Genomic DNA, 23616 nt, shown 5'->3' with positions numbered 1-23616 from the left:
TGAACTGGGATATAGATAGCCGTTGTATTTCAGGGAATCTAAGAAACAGCAAGGAATTGATGCATCGACAGGTGTTGTGGGGTTGTGGTTACAAATTCCGTTCGTGTCAACTTTCGTACCAAAGATATCCTATCAATGGATGTGATTTTCCTAAGCTTCCAATCCTCAGAGGATTCCAGGACATATGCTATTTTAATCACAAAAAAAAAAAAGGGATCGATGTCCAGAAATGCTGTTTCTTTCTTGAGTATACAAGAAGTTACTAAAACAAGGGAAATGAGTTGATCCTCGAATTCGTTATTGCATATTTCTCTAGCCGTAGAAATCAGCTTAAACAAGTTTGGCAAAAAATATCAGGCATTTTTAAGTACATCCACATCCTTCCAGTGATGCATTTGCTGGCCATGTCGACAAAATGGAACAAGCAACTGATCAAAATTTGACGCTAAAACCAAACCAAAAGGAAAAGCAGGAACATATAATACTTGTCAATGAAACATTTCAGCAGGCAGTTATAATAAAAGGTGTTGATGAGGAGGCAAAAAAAAAAAATCGATGGACATCTGTTTTCCTCATCTGCTAAATACTGTAGTTAATAAACAGCTAGCTTTACCTGTGACAGTTCTGAATCAACCACCTTTCATTACTGGCCTGCAAGCCGATCCCTTTTGTGTTTTCAGATTTGTCTTATAGGTAGATGAGTGAACAGGCTTTTGCATTTTGTATCATTTGTTTGCTTTATATGATCTATCTATGTAAAAAAGTTTCTTTCTTTTAAGACTTAATGTACCTGATAAAAATTTCCTGTAATGTGGAAAGGTTTTGCATTTACCAAGTCTTTGATTCTTTGTCACAACTTACAGGGCTCATGGAGCTCGTTTTCATTTGTTTCATTGTTGTGAATAACTTGATATTAGTGCAATAATTGCAATTCACTAGTTGGGAAAAAACTTGGGTAGCAGAAGGTGCAATATTTTAGGGGCTTGAAGCTTGATCATCCAACTGGGCATTACGTCTATATGATCCTGTCAAAAAAAAAAACAAAAAAACAATTTGCGTATTTGTAGTTAGTGCTAAAAAGATTTACTCAAAATCTTTATATTCTTACAAAAAAAAAAGGGGTCGGTATCTTCACATTGGCCGTCAGTGTTAGAAAGATTTATTCAAAGTCATTATAGTCTCACCAGAAAAAAGAGGTCGGTGTCCCCACATGGTGGAAATTAGAGAAACATTGTGCTATTTCTCATTATTAGTTTGCATGAGTATCATTTCTTCGTTGATCTCTTTTTTATTTTGTACTATATGACACCAATTTCCATGCTTCTATTGCAAAATCAGATTTTCTTTTTCAAAAACAAAAATAAAAGATAAATAAAATGTCATATTCTTTTTTCCCTAAATATTTCTCTCCTTTACTCCACTCTAGTATTTCAAATAGACCAGGTAGATTTGAATAGTATTTTTTATCTCGAAACTTGGCACAATTAAGGCTTTTTTCAGTCTTTTTTTTTTTATAGCTGTAACTAGTTGAATTCATTTTTTATCAGTGCTATGACCATTACCAGCCAAACTTTTCTTGCATTTATGGAAGCTTGGATTATGAAATAATCTCCCAAAGATAATCATGTTAGCAAATATTTACTGTTTGGATTGCTAATTTTACAATTTTTTTTAGGAAAAATATATTGTGGCGATTTGGTGTATGTGAGATAAAAATGTGATTGGAAAATATGTTTACGAAAACGTAAAAATTTTTTAACAAAAAATTGGTATTTTTATTCAAAAGATTTTTATATTTTTTATGAATACATTTTTCAATCACTTTGTTACTTCATATATATTAAATCGTTACGGTACATTTTTTTACAAAAATTCTAAAAAATAACAATCCAAACGGGGTATGTATTCAACTTATCGGTGCAAAAAGTTATTTAATTAGTAGCAAAGCTTTTGCTGGCACAAACAATTAAAAAATATATTATATAGCATGCGTACTATAAAGAGAATAAGTACAATAATATAATTAAAAAAAGGTTTAGGTCTGGGGAAGACTGTTAATTGACCAGCTGTGCCGCAAAACTGAACAAAATTCGCCACAAAATTCGGGAGCTAATGGGGATAAGATTTTTAGCCCAAACACAAAATTCTCCCACGTGCCAAGTGCCTTGTCGGGCACGGTCAAATGCCGGTGCCCATTCCCGGACGCGTGACTTCCAACTCCTACTCCTGCTTCGTACTAGAACCACCATTGACTGGATCTTTTTTCTTTTTTCTTTCTCTTTTACTCTTCTGCACTTTCATTTTTTTTTATTAAAAATCTTTAAAAAGGGAAAGTCCGAAGAGGAAAAGGCTTAATCAAAATGGTGGAAAGGTAACATAGATGTGTTAAAATAGGTGACTCGGACGAATTTGAACGGGTCATAGTGGATAATGGGCATAATTAGGTCGGGTCACCTAATAAATTGATCAAAATGAGTCAATCCATTTATATCTATCTAAGAAATCGGGTATGAGTATATTCAATTACCCATTTTATGAGTCATTTGAAATTTTACTTATTTTTGTTAAATTTTTTCACATGTTATTTGACAAGAAACAGCGACGTTTTATAGTTAATAGATTGGTAAAAAATTCAAATTTATCTACTGAACACCCACTAGAAATTGAGTTTAAGTGTATAATTATTTTTAAATGGATATAAATAGGTGAGTCAATTCAACTCATTATCCACAAATTAAATGAGTTTAATTAGATACCCATTTAAATCCATTCAAAATTCATTCCATATCCAGGTCCACTTATTAGTGAATGGGTTTGGATAAGTCAACATTGATTATATTCAATTGTCAAATGTATTTGTGCTATGAATATGTAATATTTTCCAACTGAAAACTAAGACAAGAAAAAAAAAACCAGCAAATTTGATTTTGATGACAAATAAAAATGTTTATTTTTGGAATCAAACTTGATGTAACTTCTACATTGGGTTGACTCATTATGATCACCACCCCCTCTTCTCCTTTTGCAAAGGATAGTATAATGGGATTGGTTAATGGATGCCAAGTGAATAGTCATTAAAAGGGGCCTCAAGTGTAATTTTTTAGCAAAAGTATATTAATTTTAGCAAGTGGAAAAACATTTAAATACAAAGACCTACAATAGATGTGAGTGCGTGTATTCATATGATAAATTTAGTGTAAATAAGGTATACTAACGAGTGTTTATGAATACCCTTAAAAAAATCCTATTACAATTAGAGTATTGAGTCTTGACTTTTTCTTCCCATAAAGATTGATTTTGAGAAGAAAAAAAAAAGTAATTTTATAACTCGTGTAGTTATACTAACACCATATTTGACAGTAGCCGGTGAATGTACATGACTAAATAGATACTCCTCATCCAGTTGATTTGGGTCATGAGATTTCCTATTTTAGCTACGTCCAAAAGCAAATCTCCACCATCTTATACGTATACATTTGTGTTTGAAATAATGTGGTTGAAATTGTAAAGTGGTATGAAGAAAAAAATGCAAAAGTGGATCGAGGTATATCAGCCCATCAAACATGATAGACAAGGACCGAACTAGTGGGGACGGGGAGGGTCCCCCAACTATTATAAAATTTAATTTTTCTCCCTCATAAAATTGAAAATTTTCAAAACACTTTTTAGTGAATTTAAATTTTGACTCCTGCAAAAACTTAAAAATATTTTAGATTAAAGGTTTAAGTTTAAATATGTTAAGTTTGCGCTCTCAAGATATACTTTCGGTTCCGTCTATGTTGAACGAAAATTTTCTAGTGACCTGAATTAGTCAGCCTCGATATATTCGAGGGAATAGGGAAACTCCGTGATTCTATCCACGGAAGTTCTTAAAAGTCTAACAGGTTATCTAAAGGGCAGGGCACTCGTTAAAATATATTTTAAATATTATATTTTTAAAAATATATAATTATTATAGAAAGTAAATAAATACAAAGGATGATAATTAAAATTAAATAGAAAAAATATATACATGTAAGAAAGAATAATAATTATTAGTATATATATATATATATATATATTTAGTAAATTAGATAAATACTAGATGTGGTGACAAGTGTCCTAAGGACACCTGTTAGAAAAATCCAAAATTTAGTACCTCACTCTATACAAGTTCAGCTATGAATTAATGGATAGAAAAAGAGCTAAATAAATTCTGTATTAGGAAGTGGAAGGCTATATATAGAGAAAGAATTAGTCAATAAACAATTTCAGTGAAACGAGATATGTCTTTCAAGTCATTGCCCTTTCTATGTTTGGATTAAAACAACTTTTTTAAACTTCTGATACAAAGGAAAGGTCAAGTGAGAGTGGAAGCCAAGTATTGTCGTTAACAAGTGGGGCTTCCTGACCTAAGTCTCTGCTCAGTTTCAAGATTTAATGCACACTCTGATGGGCCAAATTTGACAGTATGGCGTTATGAATGATGAAATATAGGCCAAAATAATTCTTAACGCTAACTCTATATGTTTGAGTTCATATTTGTTTGGGTAGGAGAATATTTGGAGTGAAAATTATAGCAGTACTTTTTGTGATGATATATATGTATGTGAGATAAAAATCGTTGGAAAAATAACAATAATGTGTTTATAATGCAGGTAAAATAATATTTTTAAAAAATGGGTATCCAAACACATATATTTGTTTTTTTTGTCGAAAACTTTAGGGACTAGAAATTGCATTTCTCCCAAAAAAAGAAAAGAAAAGAAAAGAAAAAAGTCCCTTCAATTCTGGTTACCAAACACACCTATAAGGTTTCTCTTTATGACTTTTACTTTGTGGTAAGTAGAGTGATCCATTTGGCTTCATGGAAGTTCTTCTACTAATCATACTATAAAAAGGTTATGCAATTTCCTTAATTAAACGATTAATTTTGTCCTATTTTGCTTTTTTAAGCTATTCATTGTCACTTAAACTGAGGGGTTGGATGGAAATGTGTGAAGAATCGTAAATAGAAGATTTTAAATTCAAAACTTCTCACGTACCAAAAAAAGAAAAAAAAAGTCACTTAAACTAGTCGAAAGATGGGCATCTTTTTATTTTTGGTTATGGAAAATATGGAGATTTGTGATTTTGAGGGTTACGCACTACTTTCAACCACTATTTAATTTTTCAAATCTATCATTATCCTATCTTTTTTTTCCCCTATCTTTTAGGTTTTTTTTTTTTCACCCCTGATATGCAGATACTTTACCAATTATTTAAAATCTTGCTTGTCTTGAAAATCAATAATTATTATTAGTCAGCTAACCCTTGCAATCCTACAAGTAATGCAAGAAACTTACATACGATAAAATGTACTACAGTGAATGTTAGCTTAAAGAATTATATTCATCTGTACCATACTACTAGTGTCTTGTAACAAATCATGTGCCCTTAATCTAATGCGCGAATCCAAAATCCGTTCTAATGTGAGTCACAGCCTTCACCATAAATAAATAGGACCAAACTCGAGCTAGTTACCTAAAAAGCTAAAGCTACGGTCTATTTTTCCCTTCCTATCTCTCTCTTAGAAACATTATAATGAGCTGCAAAGTCCTCTGATATTTTCTACGAACTAAAGAGCAGGACTTTTCTCTTAAACCCCATACCAAAGTTCCCTCGTTCATATTCACATCCAACCAAAAATTATCTAGCCAGTTAGTCTTAAGATTACCTTCTCCACGCTTCTTGACTTCATCTGTCCCTTAATTTCTCCTAGATCTCTTTCTCTGTATCAATTTTAGGATCCGTCTGTGAAACTTTCCATCACTCCTCTTAGTCTGTTGTCTTTTGTACTCCATAATTGTATCATACCATCCATGTCTGATCATCACAGAAATGATGGCTACCATTATGGTACTAACTCTTTTTACCATGATTACATGGGGACGGGAGGGAGTACTAGTACATTTCCCTTTTTCGGTGGTGGTAACTCCTTGATGTATAATCAACCATCTGCATCACAAAACTTAGCTGGATCATCATCCGCGTACGATCCCACCTCTTACATGAGCTTCACTGATTGTTTACAAGGAACAGCAGCAGATTACAACAATCTATCGGGGGCTTTCGATATGTCTTGCAATTCATTGCCTGATCAATCTGTTTGTCCGGTAGATAATTCATCATCAGACAAAAATACTACTTCTCTAGGAGAGGCTGCAGCTGGTGCTGCCACTACCAGTGCTGAAAATCCCAGAACGCCGGTTTCTTCCTTGTCATGTTCTTCAAATGAGACTGGTGTAGAAGAGGAGTCTTCAAAAAGCAACACCACTGATTTGCAGACAAAAGGGAGTGAAGATAGGGATGACAAGTCTAAGAAATTGTGGGTTTTTTATATTATAGAATTTTTTTTTTTTTTTTTAAGTTTAGATATAAAGATGAGCCTTCTTTCATGGAAACCTGTTTTCATAATTAAATAAGATATTATGCCAACTAGGATTATTTTAATGAGTTAGTTTTTCCTGCTGGACTTTTGAGCCTTTTACAAGTCTTCTCCATTCTGTTGGATATAATTAAGGAATCTAGACCATCTTTTGTCACTAAAAACAGTAACTTTGGAATCTGTTGTGTTTCATATCATAGCATTTTCTTATAATTAATGACTTGTATACACTTAAAAAAAAATGAATTATATTTGGTTAGTTTCTCGAGAGCATAAATCTTCAATAAGTACTCTATTTTTTAACCTTAAACATGATCAGAAAACCCTAATTGCATAACTTTTTGCATGTTCTGAAGCAAACACTTCTTGATAACTGAGTTGAACTTTGAGGTGTTGATTCTTGCAGGAACAAACCAAAAAAGAAAGGGGAAAAAAAGCCAAGAGAACCGCGATTCGCGTTCTTGACAAAGAGTGACATTGATCATCTTGAAGATGGATACAGGTGGCGAAAGTATGGACAGAAAGCAGTCAAGAATAGCCCTTTTCCAAGGTTGGATTTTTTTAAGTACTCACTTATGCAAAAGTCTTGCATCAGAAGCGTATAATTTAACCTTGATTCCCCTTAATGCTGCGCCGCAGTTAAAGAATGTAGCCCGTTCGTGTGTTTGTGTGTTGCGTGTGTGTCTTTGTGTGACTAAAGCAGGTTAGCAATTTCATCTTTAGCAAAATGTACAACTTTTGACGTCCTCATTTGGCTAGAAAACTGGTTTGATGTTCAGACTGATACAAATTCTTGCAAGTCCAAATTTAATATGTATTTCAGAGTGAAAGGCCTAAAGGTGTCAATAGTTTAAGTGCTTGTTAGATACTAAGCTTGGTTCATTGCATGATCGAGCTAAAGGCTTCTGGAACTAAAAAGGTAAAACTCTAGTATACTCTCTGAAAGTCGAACAAGAATTGTAGCCAATTGGTCTTGCTAACACTTTGAAATCTACGTGTAACTTCTGTATCTTAACTAATGAGATGACTAGTTCTGTAAATAACAAGCTGTCTAGTTCAAGAATCAATTGGTTGAGAAATATACGTCTGTAGGCAAATTCATAAAGTACCCACGTATGTACTGTCAATTCCAATCTTGTTATCCTTCTATCATGGTATTATTCTCTTTGCAGGAGTTACTATAGATGCACAAGTCAGAAATGCATTGTGAAGAAACGAGTTGAGAGATCCTTTCAAGATCCAACAATAGTGATAACTACATATGAAGGCCAGCATAACCATCACTGTCCAGCCACACTCAGAGGAAATGCGGCCGCAATGTTGTCACCTTCTTTTTTATCGTCAAATTCAGCATCATTGCCTACTTTTCCTCCAGAGTTCATAACTCATATGCTTCCCTCAACTAGTAGAAACTACCAAAATCCCCCTTACTATCAAAACTTCAATCCTCAGGATCAGCAATTCCAGCTTCCGCATGATTATACAAACTTTTTTCAAGACATGAACCCTTCATTCATGCACAAACCTGAGCCCTGAGAGCGTGCTTCTATCAGTCAATCAGAAACCCTCTTCAATTCTTTATTGGAGTTGAGTTTATGTTTATCAACTACTGAAGTTAGGAGCTACTTTACCTGAGTATGGATCACTTGATGGCATTGAGTGCAAGTTTCTGACTTGTTGAAATGAGTATGGGGTGGTTCTTGGTGGCCAATGTCCTACTCCATAATTATTCCATAAAGATGGATGGCAGCCTTTTACTTCAGTTAATCAAAGGCTTCCAATATAGGTGAAGGGAACTTAAATGGGAGCAATGGACAGTTAGAGAATCAGGATTTCTCTTGTTTCAACAAAAGGGGTTTGTGCCAAACTTAGTTGAATTCAAGGCCTTACTTGTTCATATTCAACAAAGAGAAAACAAGGCCTTTGTTCAGTACTGCAGCTTATGAAGAGGTGATAATTAATGTCCCAAGTAATATTCATTTGATTTAATGATTTTCTAAGTTTTGATGTTTAATGTTTTTCTGTTATCCTAAGTTCTGTATAGTGTTAGATTGACGTAAATCTATTTGTAGCCTAATATTGTCATATCGTTGCCATTATTTTCTGTGTGGATTAATCTTGTTACTAATTGGCACAATTTATGTCTTCAATTTTTTTGTTCACTGTAACACCATAGCCTTGTAAAATGTTCAATCTACTACACCAATTATTATATGCTTTATAATTGTCTCTTTTGTGCTGTAATTACATTCAGCCATTTTATTTTTAAAGATTAGCTCCAGGCGGTAGGATACCTTGGAGGGAGTGAGTTGGTAGCACAAAATTCTTGAAGGCCTAGATGTTTCACAAAATGTAAAGGGTTAATTTTCCTATATAACGATAGTATATACACTAACAAAATTGAATACATGACACATAAACAAAAAATTCAAATTCAAATTCAAATTATGATTTGTTGTAATGCATCCAAACCGGAAAATATATTCATTGTCAGTGTGTAAAAGATTAATTCAAATTTAAAACCAAAAGACTTATGAAATGAAAGTGGTGGAGTTTAAATATAAAATTCTAGTTTGATTGTTTTTGTCCTTGAGCCTAATTTGATTATTTTTATTAGGTGAGAACATAAATTTGATTGTTGCTTCACAAAAAGATTGTTTAAAGGTACGTAGGCAATTTAAACGTTGTAAAAATATTGAAGATAAAATGGATTATTGTGAAAATTTTTTGATAGGAGGGTAGCTTTTGTTGCATCTCGAAAAGCAAGGAATCTAAAAACCAACACAAGTATCTTTTGAAATTGTGAAACGTAGTGAAAACCATAAATTCTAGCAGAAAAACCCACACACAAAGCAATAATTAGTCATGATAGGACTACGGGGATACTTAAATTTTCTGATATTGAGATATTAGGCTGCATTGGTTGCAGCAGTTTGTCCACTTCTTTGATCATAGTTTTCCTCTTGGCATGCAACATTTTATAAAATGTGGGAAATTTATTGTCAACAACTGCTAAGTAAGTAAAGAATTATGCTTGTGCATGCGGAGATAATGAGAGCCAGAGAATCTCCAGGACATTTCATTGAAAATTTCACTGATTTTATTGTGTGTTTTCCTGTAATAATAGGAAATGGGCTCGACAAAAGAATTGCGGCTATATATGCAAATTCTGTCACCATTCTCCTTCATAAAAAAAAGGTTGTAGAAATGAAGGAGATTTTGCTTAAACTACACGTATATATAAATGCTTGTGGACTTCAGATTTTCTTTTTCATGTAAGTGCATATGGTACACCTTTCCTCTAAGGCTGTCGAAAAGAAGTCACTAAAATCTTTATTAGGGTAGAGCTGCTTGTTCAATTCAATCACTCCATAAGTTCTAAATCCATCATAGATATTTCACGTATATTAAATATTTGAAAACTTAATTCAGATTTTGTTCTAGATATATATATATATATATATATATATATATATAGCACCAAAAAGTACACAGGAGAGGGGAATTCCCTAAAAAGTCCAATGATCAAACCTAACACAAAGATTTTAGCAGCAAAAATGATTCAGATGTTTCTGTTTATATAAACGCAAGAGATGACATGTATAAGAACTAACTACTAAAATGAGTCAATAACTTGCCTCATTAGCAAAGGGCATATTGCGCATATGTCTTTTGTCTACAAAGCATCAGACATGGAATTTATAGTTCTGAAAAGCATGAAAAAAAAGAAGAAAACGAAATTGAAATGAGGACAACAAATTAATTAAACAGATTTGAGAAGGGTACCAACAATATATACTAATTAGATTCTACAAAGTTTAGGATGGATCCACGTACAGAACTGAAAAAGAAATACATTATACAGGCTGTTGATAGTTTACACGTTTGTACAAGATTTGGCTATCAATAAATTATCGTATCTATAAGATAGGGAATTCATCTTCTTTTTTTTTTTTTCCTTGAGATGACACATGCCCACAGCGGGCCACATCATGAGCATATTTATCACATTTTGTTCTTCCATGCCTGTACAATGTATTGTGTCATACTCTTTGAACAATCCGAAAGGTTCGAGGCGATGATACACATTGCGTCTCAATTGCAAACAAGAAAGTCTTAAAAGCAACTGAAGAATATATATATATGTATATGTCACGTTATAGATATCAAACAAATAATTAACTCAAGTTCAAACAGATTTCTTCCCTTTCATTCATCGATTTTGGTCGAACCCTCTTTTTTTCTTCCCTCCGAAAAAGGGGAAGAGGGTTCAATTTTTCCATTAGCGGAAAGGGGTACTTCTTCCGCCGAGTTCCTTCATAGCCGGCAAGGCAATGGATCGTGCTACAACTCAAGAAAAAGGTGTTAGGCAAAGTTAGCAGCTAGCTGTGCATATTGGAGCTCATATCATACGCAACTGTACTTGTCTTGGCTAAGATACATCACCATCTTTGATTGAATCATTTCAGGAGGGGCGTGAGGTGTTGAGATATACAGGAATCAATTTGAATGCACATATAGTTGTACACCTTTTGACACATGACAGTTCTTCCTTCCTTTGTTAATCGTACAACCTCTTGAGTGAAAAGGGGGGCGGGGGGGGTGGGAGTAACATGTATAAAGAGCATGACATTGTTGACCTTTGTGTCACTTGTGGAGGATAAAAAGCAAGGTGTTGGCATCTTTGCAGTAGAGAAGTCCCGGTCAACAGAGGAGCAGGTTTTAGTTAGGTCCAAAAAGGACTAAGAATTATAGAGACATTTGGAGACTCCTCTAATAAAACAAATCTCAAGTTGCTACTTTGGCTTCTCCTCTTTCTCCATCTCAATAATTCACTCAAGCCTGTAATTCAGATCCATTAATCAATCAAGTCCCATACAAAATGTACCACTTGGGAATCATAGAAGATGCTTAGAATTTTAAGGGTTTGCATTGCGATTGGTTATGTTGGTGAAAATATAACAAATCAATCAATGTAATGAATCTTAGGAAGGATAGACTTTAGTACTGCACTTTTGGGTGCACTACAACAATATGCTATGTGAACAGTGAAGTCCAAGCTTAAGGTCATTAACTCGAGTTTCTCTCCTTGCCAGATCTCTCCCAAATTAAAGTCACATATTATTATTGAAATTGAAAAAAGAAAAGAACTGTACGACATAAAATGAAGTTTCATGTAGATATTAAATGGAATCACTGCATATTTCAGCTGGCTATTTATCAGCATCAATCTTGACAATTGATAAAAACATGTATGATATATATATATATATATATATATATATATATGTCCAGCACATAATCTTGTATTAATTGTAATTGACGTGTAACTGAAGAAGAAAAGACTTCTAATTATCTCAAAACTTTGCGTGTTTAAGTATACTACTTTCACAAACAATAATGTCACCGTTTCCATGTTTGGTAAAAGAGCCTCTCAAATATATAGGAATGCATGCTGCTCACCTACCGTACCAAGATTAGTATATTGCCGGAATTAGAACAAGGGTTTAACACATTAATTTCTATCATATGAACATTAGTCAAGGGAAACTATCAAGAGAGTGAAAAAGAAATTCAGCGCTAATTAAGACAGCTGATATATATATTAGATTCTTGGAGCCACGTTCTTTCTATTTTGATGGCCTTTTAATTCTTAACGCGCGTTAGTGAGGAATCATTTCTGAACGTGAGAAACAGACAGGGAGAAGGAGAAAATTCAATTCAACGGGGTTGCTTATGTGTTACGAGAAAATGTTTGTGTGATTTCCTTCGTCTTCAGTAACCTATTGCCATGTTGATGACTGCAAAAATTTTACACAATGGATAGAAGGGTCTTACGAGAGGGGCATGGGCATCCCCTCTACAAGACAAAAGGGTAAGAAAAAGGGTAAATTACACGTAATTCCTATAATTTTTCATATTGGCCCAGACTTTTTGAAGGTTTCAAAATATTCATATAATTTTTTTGTGATTTTATGTAGAGTAAAAAATGGGAGGAAAGTATCAACGTTCACAGCGATTGAAATAGACGGGCTCCAAAAATGAATGTGTTTTAATCATGATATCCACTTAATTCTTCCACGATTTGTATGAATATCCACTTCATCTTTTGTGATTTTTTTATTTATCCACATAATTTTCCTATGATTTTATACAAGGTAGTCATGCTATTGTTTATTTAGTGCTTAAGCAAAAACTATACTGCTATTTCAACTAACTATTATATTACGAAGGCTATTTTTCGACAAGTTTCTATTTATTTACATCAAAAGGCATAGAATTATATAGATATTTTAAAACGTTATCGACGTCACGTAACAATCTGTAAATCTATAAGGAGGTTAGGCGTAACATACCCCAAGAAAAAACACCCATATGTGACGTGACATATAACTTGTGGGTCAGAAAGTTTCTTCTTCTTCCTTTTTTAATGCTTGTGTATGAATCCCTTATGGCATAATCTTGTGGACTGCTGTTAGAATTGGGATCACGCTCCCTGCTCTTATGACCTACGAGAAGTGTATCTGATTCATTGTTCTCTAGAATAACAAGAAACATGTTCCTCCGACATTTTTGTCAACAATGAAGATACTTCCTCGCTCAATCAAATGCGCATATGTTTGTTGCGCGAATTCTCAAATTTTACCTTCCCCAAGGGTCAAAGAACAAGTTCTTCTAGGTGAATACGAAAGTTGATCATCTGGTTAAAAAATAAAAATAAAGCAACATAAATAATATAAAGCACTTCGATTTGATTTGGCTATGGCTATATTAGCAATAATTTCTCGTTAAGTGATTATATCAACTGCTCAGCCACCACCAGACACTTTCTTTCTTTTTTTTTTTTTTTTTAATCTTTGTTTGAAAGGGAAAGAATCGACAGTTTATGTATTATATTTTGTTCTACATACATGTTCAATTACATGGCTTAAGAAGTCAAATTGCACTCATGTATACTGCTTTTTATTGACAGATTTCAAAAGGCAGTAATGTTTAACTTCATCAAATCCTGATTAAATAAGGTCATTTAGATGGAACTCGTTGCTTTTGTTCAAGAAAAACCAAAAGGGTAGATTATATTCAATTTGACTAGGAGGAATGAGCCTGCAAGACTTTTTCATTTTCTGACAAATCATTCTGGATCCTATGCCCGATTCCTTGAAAATAAGACAACTACGCAGCAAACGGTTTGGATCGTCGTAGTAACAAATACTTTTGTTTATGGATGTGTCATTACTCATTACAACAACTCCCCCCCTCTATTCTTGACTGGTCCACGTTGACAAATGTCACTTGATTTTAGGTAGATACAAGGCAACTTATCAAGTCTCAACTTTTGTTCGAGTAGATGAAAGAGTTGCCAAGATGTGATGTTCACTTTTTATTTTTCTTGGTCCTGATCATTTTCAATGACTAGAGTGATGAGAATATCATCAATTGCTCACGACCAATAATTTTTCACCATTGACGAGTAAGTTTAATGTCAATTTCAGAGATCAGACACTTTGATCATGAATGGTTTTGTTTTAAAGTGGAAAGCTTTACTACAGCCTTTTGTAATGCGAAGGGTACAATGTCGAAAGAATGTCGACAAATTCATTTTACTGTCATGGCACAACATTTGTTGTTGATTTGTTGATTTTTTTTTTAAAGCAGGATCAATAGTGATTCTCACGTATTTTCTTGATTACTGTATCTATAATAATCTTTCGGTCACGCGTGTTATCAATCAAACTCCACTTTGTTACCTGATTAAACTGATGATATATACCCTTGAAACCTAATTTAGCTGCTGCTAAGGATATTGATTAAGTGATCGTGTGGTCTCTATTTTAATCGAACTCTCATATTTGTTCTTCTCCCGTAAGTAAGTTTTGGAATCTTTTCTTAAAAAAAAAAAAAAGAAGAACGAAGTAATAATATGTATATGGTTGTAGTGACAATTTTTTTTCCCTTTTTTTGGTTTTGTTTTTGTGTGATGATTATAGTGATAAATTGAAGCCGCTAGGGTGTGGGACAAGCTGAAATGAAAGCGACCTCACATTATGGGCCGAAGTCTTCCAAAACGTCCTTTCATGTGGGCCTCAGCCTTTTTGTGGTAGCATCTTTCAGTCTACGTTACCCAAGAATGGACTTAAAAGTTTGGGATGAAATACGATACAGTACCCCAGAAAAGGACGTGCACTAGAAGGCTTTGACCAAATTGGTACTCTCAAGTTTAAATTATTAATAATTGCCTCGAAAGTATGTATTAATTAACGTCACAATTTGTATAATTCTTCGTTAATCCCAATGTAAGAAAATACTACCAACAGGAGGGAATATGTTCTAGGTAGGAGACATGATGGTTTTGACAGAAAAAGATACTAATCACTAGACAAATTTAAGTAATTAAGAGACATAGTACTCATATTCAAACTTTGTGCAAGAATATTGCAACCTCATGAAGAAGACTTAGCTAGTGTATGCAACTCCTACTTAGGGGTGTTTCGCGAATCGAGCCGCTCGCGAGCCGATCGCGAGTGGTTCGAATACGAGCTCGACTCGAGCTCGTCAATATCGAGCTCGAGTCGAGCTCGAACTAATTAAGTCGATCTCGAGTTCGAGCTCGAGCTCAAAAACATTAAACTCGTTGGCTCGCGAGTTCAATTATATATATTTTTTTATTTTAATAGTAAAATTACATATATATCCCTAATATTTTATTATTTGTTAAAAAAATTATTTTTTATTTTTTAAAAATAAAATAATAATAATTATTTTTTTTATTTTTTAAGCTCGACTCGAATTTGACTCGAGCTTGATATTTTGAGCTCGTCGAGCTCGAGCTTGATATTTTGAGCTCGTCGAGCTCGAGCTCGAGTTCGAGCTTCACAAAATTAACTCGAGCTCGGCTCGATTAGCCAAAGCTCGACTCGAGCTCGGCTCGTTTGCACCCCTACTCCTACTCTTCGCATAAATATTAACTAATTTTACACCTCTCTTTAGGAAAATAGATAAGTTCTATTTCTCAGTTCTGATCGAGATTTAATACGTAAAGTATTTATTGTATTACAATAAAGGGAATTCTCTCTCTTACAGTAAAGGGAATTTGCTACTTTGAACTTTTAAAATAAAAATCACATCTTGGAACTGAAATATAACATATAATGATTGTTCATTCTTGAAAGTATATTGGTTTGTTTATTTATTTATACTAGGAGCAAATTTTGAGTACTGTAACTCTTGGACTACCCACTATTAAATGGACCACAATACTGCAGGATTGTGGGTACTCATTGGTTCATTCGTAGGGTAGAAAGAACGAAAATGGAGAACTAGCCCATAATACTCACAACAATAGTGTGTGTGGAAGGATGTCCAAATTGTGGCACCTGAAAGCCCAATTTGTGCTTCCAACAACACCCCATAAGTGCTCAGTATCAGCCCTAAAACAAGACTAATTAGTTCATCTTACCTGATGGGGAATTCTTGGATGTCTATGCCATATATAAAGTGAGAGGGGATTTTGGTATAAACAAGAATCTATTACTTGATATAAGTTTTAAACTACCTTTGATAATTACCCATTATCAATATGGTTTTCTACCAACATGTATTTTTTCTTATTAGAGTTTTAACTTATTTAATAAATCTTAATTTTCATTGACAACTACGAATTATCTATACCATACTACCAAATAACCATTTTTTACACACTTTATTAGGTAAATTTTCTACATATGTTTTGTCAAGATATAAAACCAATTTTCTTAAAAATAATTTCAATAAAACTAAAAAATTTTACAAATATTTTTCATAATAGTTGCATACATATTAGTGTGTGTTTTAAACACTAGTTCATTCTAATATTGCCATCCCACTTAAGGTTAGCCATTTGTGTTTGGATATAATATTATTTGAAATTTTTAAAAAATAATATTATAATAATCATTTTAGAAATAATACTTGTGATACACGTCAAATATAAAAAGATGGTTAGAGAAATAAAAAAAAAGTGATAAAACAACGTGTTTTTAGGCCATTCAAACAAACATGAATGTTTGGGAGGAAAATTAATTAATGCCTAGTGATCAGAGAAGTGCTCTTAAGGTCTTTTCACTAAAAAAAAAAAAAAATCTAGTCATTGAAATGCGCCTCCGTACTTAATTTTACAACCATTAACTGTTGTACGTGTAAAGCAATTTCTTTTGAAAACGATGTCGTTTGGAATTAGTAAAAGGCGCCAATAATCACCGAAATCGCCGGCGATCAAGCAGTTGTTCATATCCGCCTCTTTTGTTATATCAATTGGAGGCGTGAAACTTGTACGAGGCTACGAGTACTATCAATCAATCTATACTAGTGAGAGGCTTGAAAATGGTCGAGCCCTCGGCTACACGCCTTTAAGGGGCATAGGAAGTCGTGCTATGAGTAAACTGATAGAATCGCGCTTCCACTGAAGAAGCAAGAGCAGCATAGAAGTACGTGTACACGAATTAATGATGGGTTGAGTCCCTTTCTTTCTTTGCCTAAACGAGGACAAGACCGATCTAAGATGATATTGAATTGGCCCTCCATATTTGTCCAACCCAAGCTTCCCATGGTAAGGACAGCTTGCTTTGCTTCTGGTGTCAACACAGACCAGTTAAGAGAACAACTTGATAATCTTCACAAGGAAGCAGAAACCGCCAGAGCAAAAGGTAAATTTTTTGTTCTCGTATTGTTTTTCTTGCTTATTTACCATGGACCCATTAGAATTTTCATCTTAAAGTTATGTTCTTTACACTTATTTTAATGTAATTTTGGTGTTTTTCTTCGATTTCATGAACTGGGATATATCCATAGTTGCAGAAAATTTACAATCTTTATATGTGCTGTGCTTCAATTTGATAAATATTCTTTTAGCTATCATGAAATTATGTGCGGTTTTTATCAAATGGCTTTTGCGTAATCTGAAAATTTGTGTAGAATTCAGTTTGTGGTTGAGGTTTTAGTACCTGGATGTGGTGGTGATGTATGGAAATTGAGGGGAATTCCTATCTTGCAATTTTTTTTTTGGTTTGGTTTCATACATGTTGTACTCTGAAAGAACATAAAAGAAATATATCAGTCCATAGGTATCTTCATTGGAGCACTGAAATAGTGTGAGTGAATAAAAATCGAGATTACAACCATCTTAAGTGGATTTGGGGTGAATTTCATGTGTTTTTCGAGTGCCTGAGTAACCATTCTTTCTCACTTGACATCTGTGTTGGACAGTTGATAGTACGTAAGTGGTTATTATTTCAGCCAACAGTGCAAGATTGAGGTTCCTGAGGTTGTCTGAGGCTGCAGAGAAGCTTCGGCAACAGGCTGCTCTCAGTGTTCAAACAGCGAAGGAAAATGATGCTAGGGAGCTACTTCTTCAAAAAAGGAAGGTTATGCAGGCAATGGAGAAGTCAAAGAATCGCATTGAGTTGCTTGATGAGCTCGCAGCAAAGCTAACTGAGGTATCGACTTCCTCACTTTTGCTTACATAGCCTGTCTGAAGAATGCCTTACAGTTTGCAGGACATAAAAACCTGGCCTTTTATTGAGGGGTTAATTTCTTTCCAATAAAAACTGGTTCTCACTTTAAGGCCCTTTAGGGTTTCCATTTTTCTTATTCCTATGGTGCCTTAAGCATAATTACATGGGTAGTTTTATGCCACTGTCTTAATAAACGAGCATAAGTTTTGAATAAAGAGGAAGCATAAGTCAGCTATTGGTTGGTTGAATACAATCATCCCAATTCTGTTTGCCAAAATGATTATGTTGAAGACTTCCTCCTTTCCCTCGATCATCATCCTAAGCTTCATCTATATCAGCTGCAAAAATAAAAGTTTTTTTTCCATGTTTAAAGTGTTTCTTTGTGTTCATATTGGTGATCTGTGATCTTAATTTGGAAAGCCATCCCTCCTTATGTGTTTATTCTTCACTTTCATATGAAATAAGCTAAAACAAACTAATTTTTAGTTTTAAAGTTGGAATTAAAACGAAGTATTTTAATTAACAGATTGTAATTTCTTGTAATGGGTTGTGCTGAGTTCATATATATTGCACTCCTATATATCAGCATATTGTTTGGCCTGAAAAGGCTACTTTCCACAGGCTGCTGCATTAGAAATGGCACTTTTACTGGCTAATTTTCTTCACTTTTGCTGCCTTTAGTGCCATGTACTTTGTCTCATGGACAGGGTGACCACTAAAATTTTTCTGTCTCTTTTACTTCATGGTGGGCACTTTTGGTTTTAGGTGATATCAGTCAAGGAAACCGAGCTGATTGGGAATGTCGCTTTGGATCTTGAGGTTGGTGGGGATGCTGCTCCGACCCCTGTCAGATTCATATCTCCAAAAGAGGAAGTTCTGAAGACTTCCACTGATGTTAATTACTTTGACCAAAATGAAAAGCTTGGTCAGAATGAGGAATTGGAGGGTGCTGCTTTGAATCTGCCAGAACTGCATTCCAGCGATGAGCTGAATAATAGGGAGCAACCAGTGGATGGAGATGTTTGTAAAGAAGATGATGCAGTCCACGGTGTGAAGGAAATATCCTCCTATGAGGACTTTTTGGAGTGTATTGATTGTCATCTCCACAAAGTTGAAGTTGAAATTCTTTCATTACTAGAATTTTCACGACTAATACTGGAAATCAAGGAAAATGAAGAAAACTTGAAGGTGCAGCATGTGGTGGAAATTCTTAAGGATGTTCTACATATTAGAGAGAGGTAGCGCTTCCAACCTTTAATCAGTTAATTAACTAGAGTCACTTGTTGTTGAAATTTATGCCATATTATTTCCTCTCCATTCTTTGACCATTTTATGATTGGTAAATTCACAGGATAGGGAGCATCAAGAAAACTGAAGTGGGAATCAGATAGTTTTTAACTCTAACAAAGTGGATCTCCTCCAGCAGCTGCAATATGTCTGAAAGGATAACTGCATGTCTTTGTTGTTTGAACGATAGTTCATTAAAATGGCAATCTCAGTGGGAGAGTTTTGATGATAACAAAGAAAACAAGCATGCCGTAGAGAAAATGGAAGTTCTTGATACTTTTTTTTTCCCATTTAATGCAATGTTGGTATTAATGTGGTTTTTGACATCTTATGGAACCTAAGTGATGTAAAAAAATATCCAAGTTTATCTGTGTCTTACTGCCATTATATGTTTTCTCCATTTAGTTCCATTTCTGATTTTTAAATTCACTTCCAAACATTACAAGTATTTGCTGATTAAACAGATTCATGAAGCATCACAGTTCTTTCTTCTTAGCACTTTCCCATGCGTTGCTTGCCCGAGAGGCCTCTTTAAGGGCCTTTTTTCTAATCTGAGGTCTTTCAAGAATGATGAAGTGCTATTCCTCCTAAAGATTGGGTTGTTTTCAGTTTTAAGTTATGATTGCAGAGGTCAAAAAGCTTTAGGTGCAGCAAATATAGTTTCTGAGCAATTGAATTGTTCATTCAGAACTTGCTTTTTGCTGTTCTACTTAATACTATTTAGAGATTGTGAAATGGGAAAGTCTGATAACCTTGAGATTGCAAGATTGTTTCTGTTTGTATGATGCATCTTAAAACATGATTTGTTTAATGTCTTCATTTATACCCATTAATTATCCCAGTCAAGAATGGTGATAGCTATTAGCTTGAAGTCCTTATTTGGGTTAGCATGTTATCGACAAGTCTTCCATCAGATAAAAATTAGTGATCCCATGGCAAATTTCTGAAGCTAGGGGTAGAAATGAATTGCATCTTGGGACAAGAATCTTTTGATGTGCTTTTTGGATGAATAGTCACAAACATCAGTGTACAAATGTGAATTCCTCCATTAGCAAGTGGAGGTAATCATGCTTCAGCTTGTAGATAGAATTTTCCAGCTGAAGTAACCTTGGAACTATATTTGACTTGAAAGCTTCCAGTAGGAATCATCTAGGTACTTATCTACATCTTGGGTAAAATGTTCAAAGGTTTATGTTTTACCGCCTCTTATGCCCATTTGCCTTCGTACAGTTGGATTTTAGGTCCCAGCTTTAAGGTTAAAGATGGGGATGGTACCACTGTCTGCTGCTCGCATAGATCCTGCCTAGAGGGGTATCAATCACTGTCACTTCCCATGATATCGGTAATGGTAAGTTTGCCGCAGTGGTTGCTGTCTAACATGTCAAATTGGTTGCATATTTGCTGGATGTCTTTCTCTGCTATTTTTCCCATTTCCTTCAGCTTGTAGATGACATATTCAGATTTACTGCACTCAACAAAATCTTGTAAGAATAAATTTACTGCACTCAGCAAAATCTTTAGAATATAGTGCTGCTCTGATGAAAATAATCTTAATGAAGTATAGTCCTTCAGATTTTTTTTTTTGGTTGTGTTTTCTTATTAAAATTGGCTTTTTACGATAAGAAATATTAACTGACATTCTATTAGCTGAAGCTTTGCTCTTGAAATTGTTAGCTTGCAAGCTAGTGGTAACACCTTTTCCTTGCACAATTGAAAGGTAAAAGGAATTCTGGTTCTAGTTTAATGCTTGGAGGCATTAGTAAATGTTGAAACTCATAGCCATTATTAGCTTGCTATAAGCCTGTCATCTATTTTTAGGCTTGTTCAGATTCAAGTTTCTATATTACCGACTAACTGTATTGAGCCATATCCTCTAATTCAAACAAGTATAGGACAGGCATCAAGAAGATGGACCTATCTGCATGACTTAATACAGTAACGGATCAATTAATTACTGGGAGTATCACAAGATACCTGATAGAACCATTGTGATCAAGATCTGCAGCAACTAGATCCCCTGGAGTCATCTTCTTTTGAAGAATCCATTTAGCTATCTTGCGATTTCTTCTGTCAATCCTGAGCTCAGTTAGATACAGAAAGGCCCTTGCAACAGCCAGAGTGCTCACCAATAGCCAGATTATGGCAAAGCACCTTCCCTGAAGCGTTGAGAAGGCATAATCCCCATATCCTACTGTAGTCACAGATGTTACAGATAAATAAAAGCTGTCAATCCAATTTTGTTCTTCTAATTTATGCACCATGACTGTTCCAATGGCTATACAACCAACTACAACTGCCAAAGCCAATCCCACTTTGATACGTATCCTCATTCTGCCCTTTGCGGTATCTATCATGTATGCTCTAAACACTGCATTTAATCGGCTCTCATCAACGGTGCTTAACAGTACTTCCTCCTGCCTATCAAGAACATAGGTAAATAGTCCATGCAGCAATATGTCTATGAATCCAAAACCAACTAAAATAAGGGCACATGTGTACAGTTTGGTAAATGTTGTGTCTGGAACTATGTCACCATATCCAATGGTACATAGTGTGACCACATTGAAGTATAAAGCATCTATTGGCTTCCAGGTTTGTTTACCCTTGAAACTTCTCCATCTCAGCAGGTATATTGTGATGCCAATTATTATATACACAACTAATCCACAAGAGGCTTGCTTGACAATTGAAGGTACTGATTTTATGGCAGGTCTTGGGTCTAAAGAATCGTGGATTCCTTCCTTCACATCTGTTAAAATGGAAGGCGCAGAATTTGACCTCCTGGTGATTTTTTTCTTCTCGTTCAGATTAGCTAAAAGGTTTGCCAATGAAGATTTGGTTCTTGGTGCTGGGAAAATAAAGGAGTCGGTGTTGACAAGGTGGTGGTTAGATTGTTGTGATGGTGGCCTGATGTCAGTATAACTGGGGGACGCTCTACTTTCTGGTAATGGCTGCTTGGGTTCTGCTGCTACTGTATTCTTGGAGAGAAGCGGCTCATCCATTGAAATGAATCTGCATTTCCTTGAAACTGGGAATTGTATTCCAAGTATATTCTGTTTTGTAAAGCATCATATAGATCAATGCCAAGAAAGTTTTGAGCTGCAACTACTAGTCAAAGCAGCGAAAGAATGATAGCTTTAGCTTTGAATGCAAGGCTATGACTCAGGTGTTGGGATTGATTGGACCATAATTTTTGCTAATTATCCTGGTAGTCGTGGAGTTTCTTCAAGAAATAACGGTGGATTTTTTGAGCTGCCGATTGTCACCCATCCGAGTAGACTAGCCATTGGCCTTATGTTTGCCTCTTTACACACATCTGTCCATAAGAACTGCATATTTTTCTTCTGGAATCATTACATAAGTATAAAAAGTACCTATCTTTTGATGGCCAGAATTGCGATGGAAGATTTGTTTTTGACATCTTCTTTATGAGAAAATTTGGCGTGTTTATTAAGAGAATCTTGACAATGAAAATTTCGGTTTCTTGATACGTGAGGGGAGTTTCGACCCTGTAAATATTTAGAACAAAAATAAAAGGAAAGGGGGAATGGGTGTGGGAGGTTTGTGAACTAATTAAACAAAACATGAATTAGATTTGATGTTCGCAAAACTTGAAACGTCACATGTAATTGAATGCTACTCCAATTCAATTTGAACTGGTTAAAAGCCTGAGTAATAGCCAAATTTGGATTAACACAAATTTAACCCATTCGTAAAAGCAAACCAAATTTGAAGGATGAACTTGTTAAAGGTTCTAACCAAGGTTTGATAGAGAAGGCAAAGAAGTAAAGCCAATGGCCATGGAAGAAAGTACAATGGGTAGATTCAGGAATGTACCATCTAGAAATGGTGAAACTTTTCAGAAATAGTAACGTATACAGTATTAAATTGGGAGATATGCCTTTTTCTAAGTAAATTCTCAGTAACTCATCTTTCTCTCTGCAACCAATCAAGTATTTTTTTTTCCCTTCTGGCAAAGGAACTGCATGGTGAGGTGAATTTACTGAGACTCTCAAGAATCTTACGACGTGAGAAACTCACAAAACTTGGTTTGAACCAAAGATATCTGATATAATTATTTGATAATAGAAATACTATAATATGTTTTTGGTCATCTGTTTTGGCAACAATTCCGATGTTTTATTTTCTTGTCAGACGTTTTGTATCATAATGCGTAATATATTTTTGTAGTGAAAGGCTTCCACACTTTTCTAACTTCTATAGATTGCTAAAATGAAGGGCATTAGCTTATGCTCTAGTTAACTAAATCTACTCCATTTTTATTTATTTTTTTTGGGTTTCAAGTGAAACTCTAAATCTTACAAGGGGTTCATGAAAATAATTTAAACAAAATATAAGCTGGCTGAGTTATATATGGTTTTGAATATTTTTTTTAACTCCTTCACAAAGGCGTCTTAACTTGGAATTTGAAAG

General features: G+C 34.5%; 3 protein-coding genes across 3 annotated transcripts; 2 read left to right on the top strand and 1 right to left on the bottom strand.

Moving 5' to 3' along the window:
• Positions 1-5840: 5840 nt before the first annotated feature.
• LOC113771871 (WRKY transcription factor 71-like) lies at positions 5841-8533 on the top strand. Its single transcript, XM_027316420.1, has 3 exons — positions 5841-6346; positions 6813-6956; positions 7579-8533. The coding sequence occupies exons 1-3, from the start codon at positions 5841-5843 to the stop codon at positions 7940-7942; spliced, it is 1014 nt and encodes a 337-aa protein (XP_027172221.1). The 3' UTR covers positions 7943-8533.
• Positions 8534-16913: 8380 nt separating this feature from the next.
• On the top strand, positions 16914-19554 carry LOC113770649. The gene is made up of 4 exons (XM_027315176.1): positions 16914-17088; positions 17678-17877; positions 18661-19133; positions 19247-19554. The coding sequence occupies exons 1-4, from the start codon at positions 16944-16946 to the stop codon at positions 19284-19286; spliced, it is 858 nt and encodes a 285-aa protein (XP_027170977.1). The 5' UTR covers positions 16914-16943; the 3' UTR covers positions 19287-19554.
• A 92-nt stretch (positions 19555-19646) lies between these two features.
• LOC113770648 (two-pore potassium channel 3-like) lies at positions 19647-22556 on the bottom strand. Its single transcript, XM_027315175.1, has 2 exons — positions 21157-22556; positions 19647-20647 (listed from the first exon to the last, which is right to left on the bottom strand). The coding sequence occupies exons 1-2, from the start codon at positions 22182-22184 to the stop codon at positions 20497-20499; spliced, it is 1179 nt and encodes a 392-aa protein (XP_027170976.1). The 5' UTR covers positions 22185-22556; the 3' UTR covers positions 19647-20496.
• Between the last annotated feature and the right edge of the window lie 1060 nt (positions 22557-23616).

This window comes from Coffea eugenioides, chromosome 5, assembly GCF_003713205.1.
Source record: "Coffea eugenioides isolate CCC68of chromosome 5, Ceug_1.0, whole genome shotgun sequence".
NCBI classification, from domain to species: Eukaryota; Viridiplantae; Streptophyta; class Magnoliopsida; order Gentianales; family Rubiaceae; genus Coffea; species Coffea eugenioides.
This window is presented reverse-complemented; position numbering and strand designations above follow the sequence as displayed.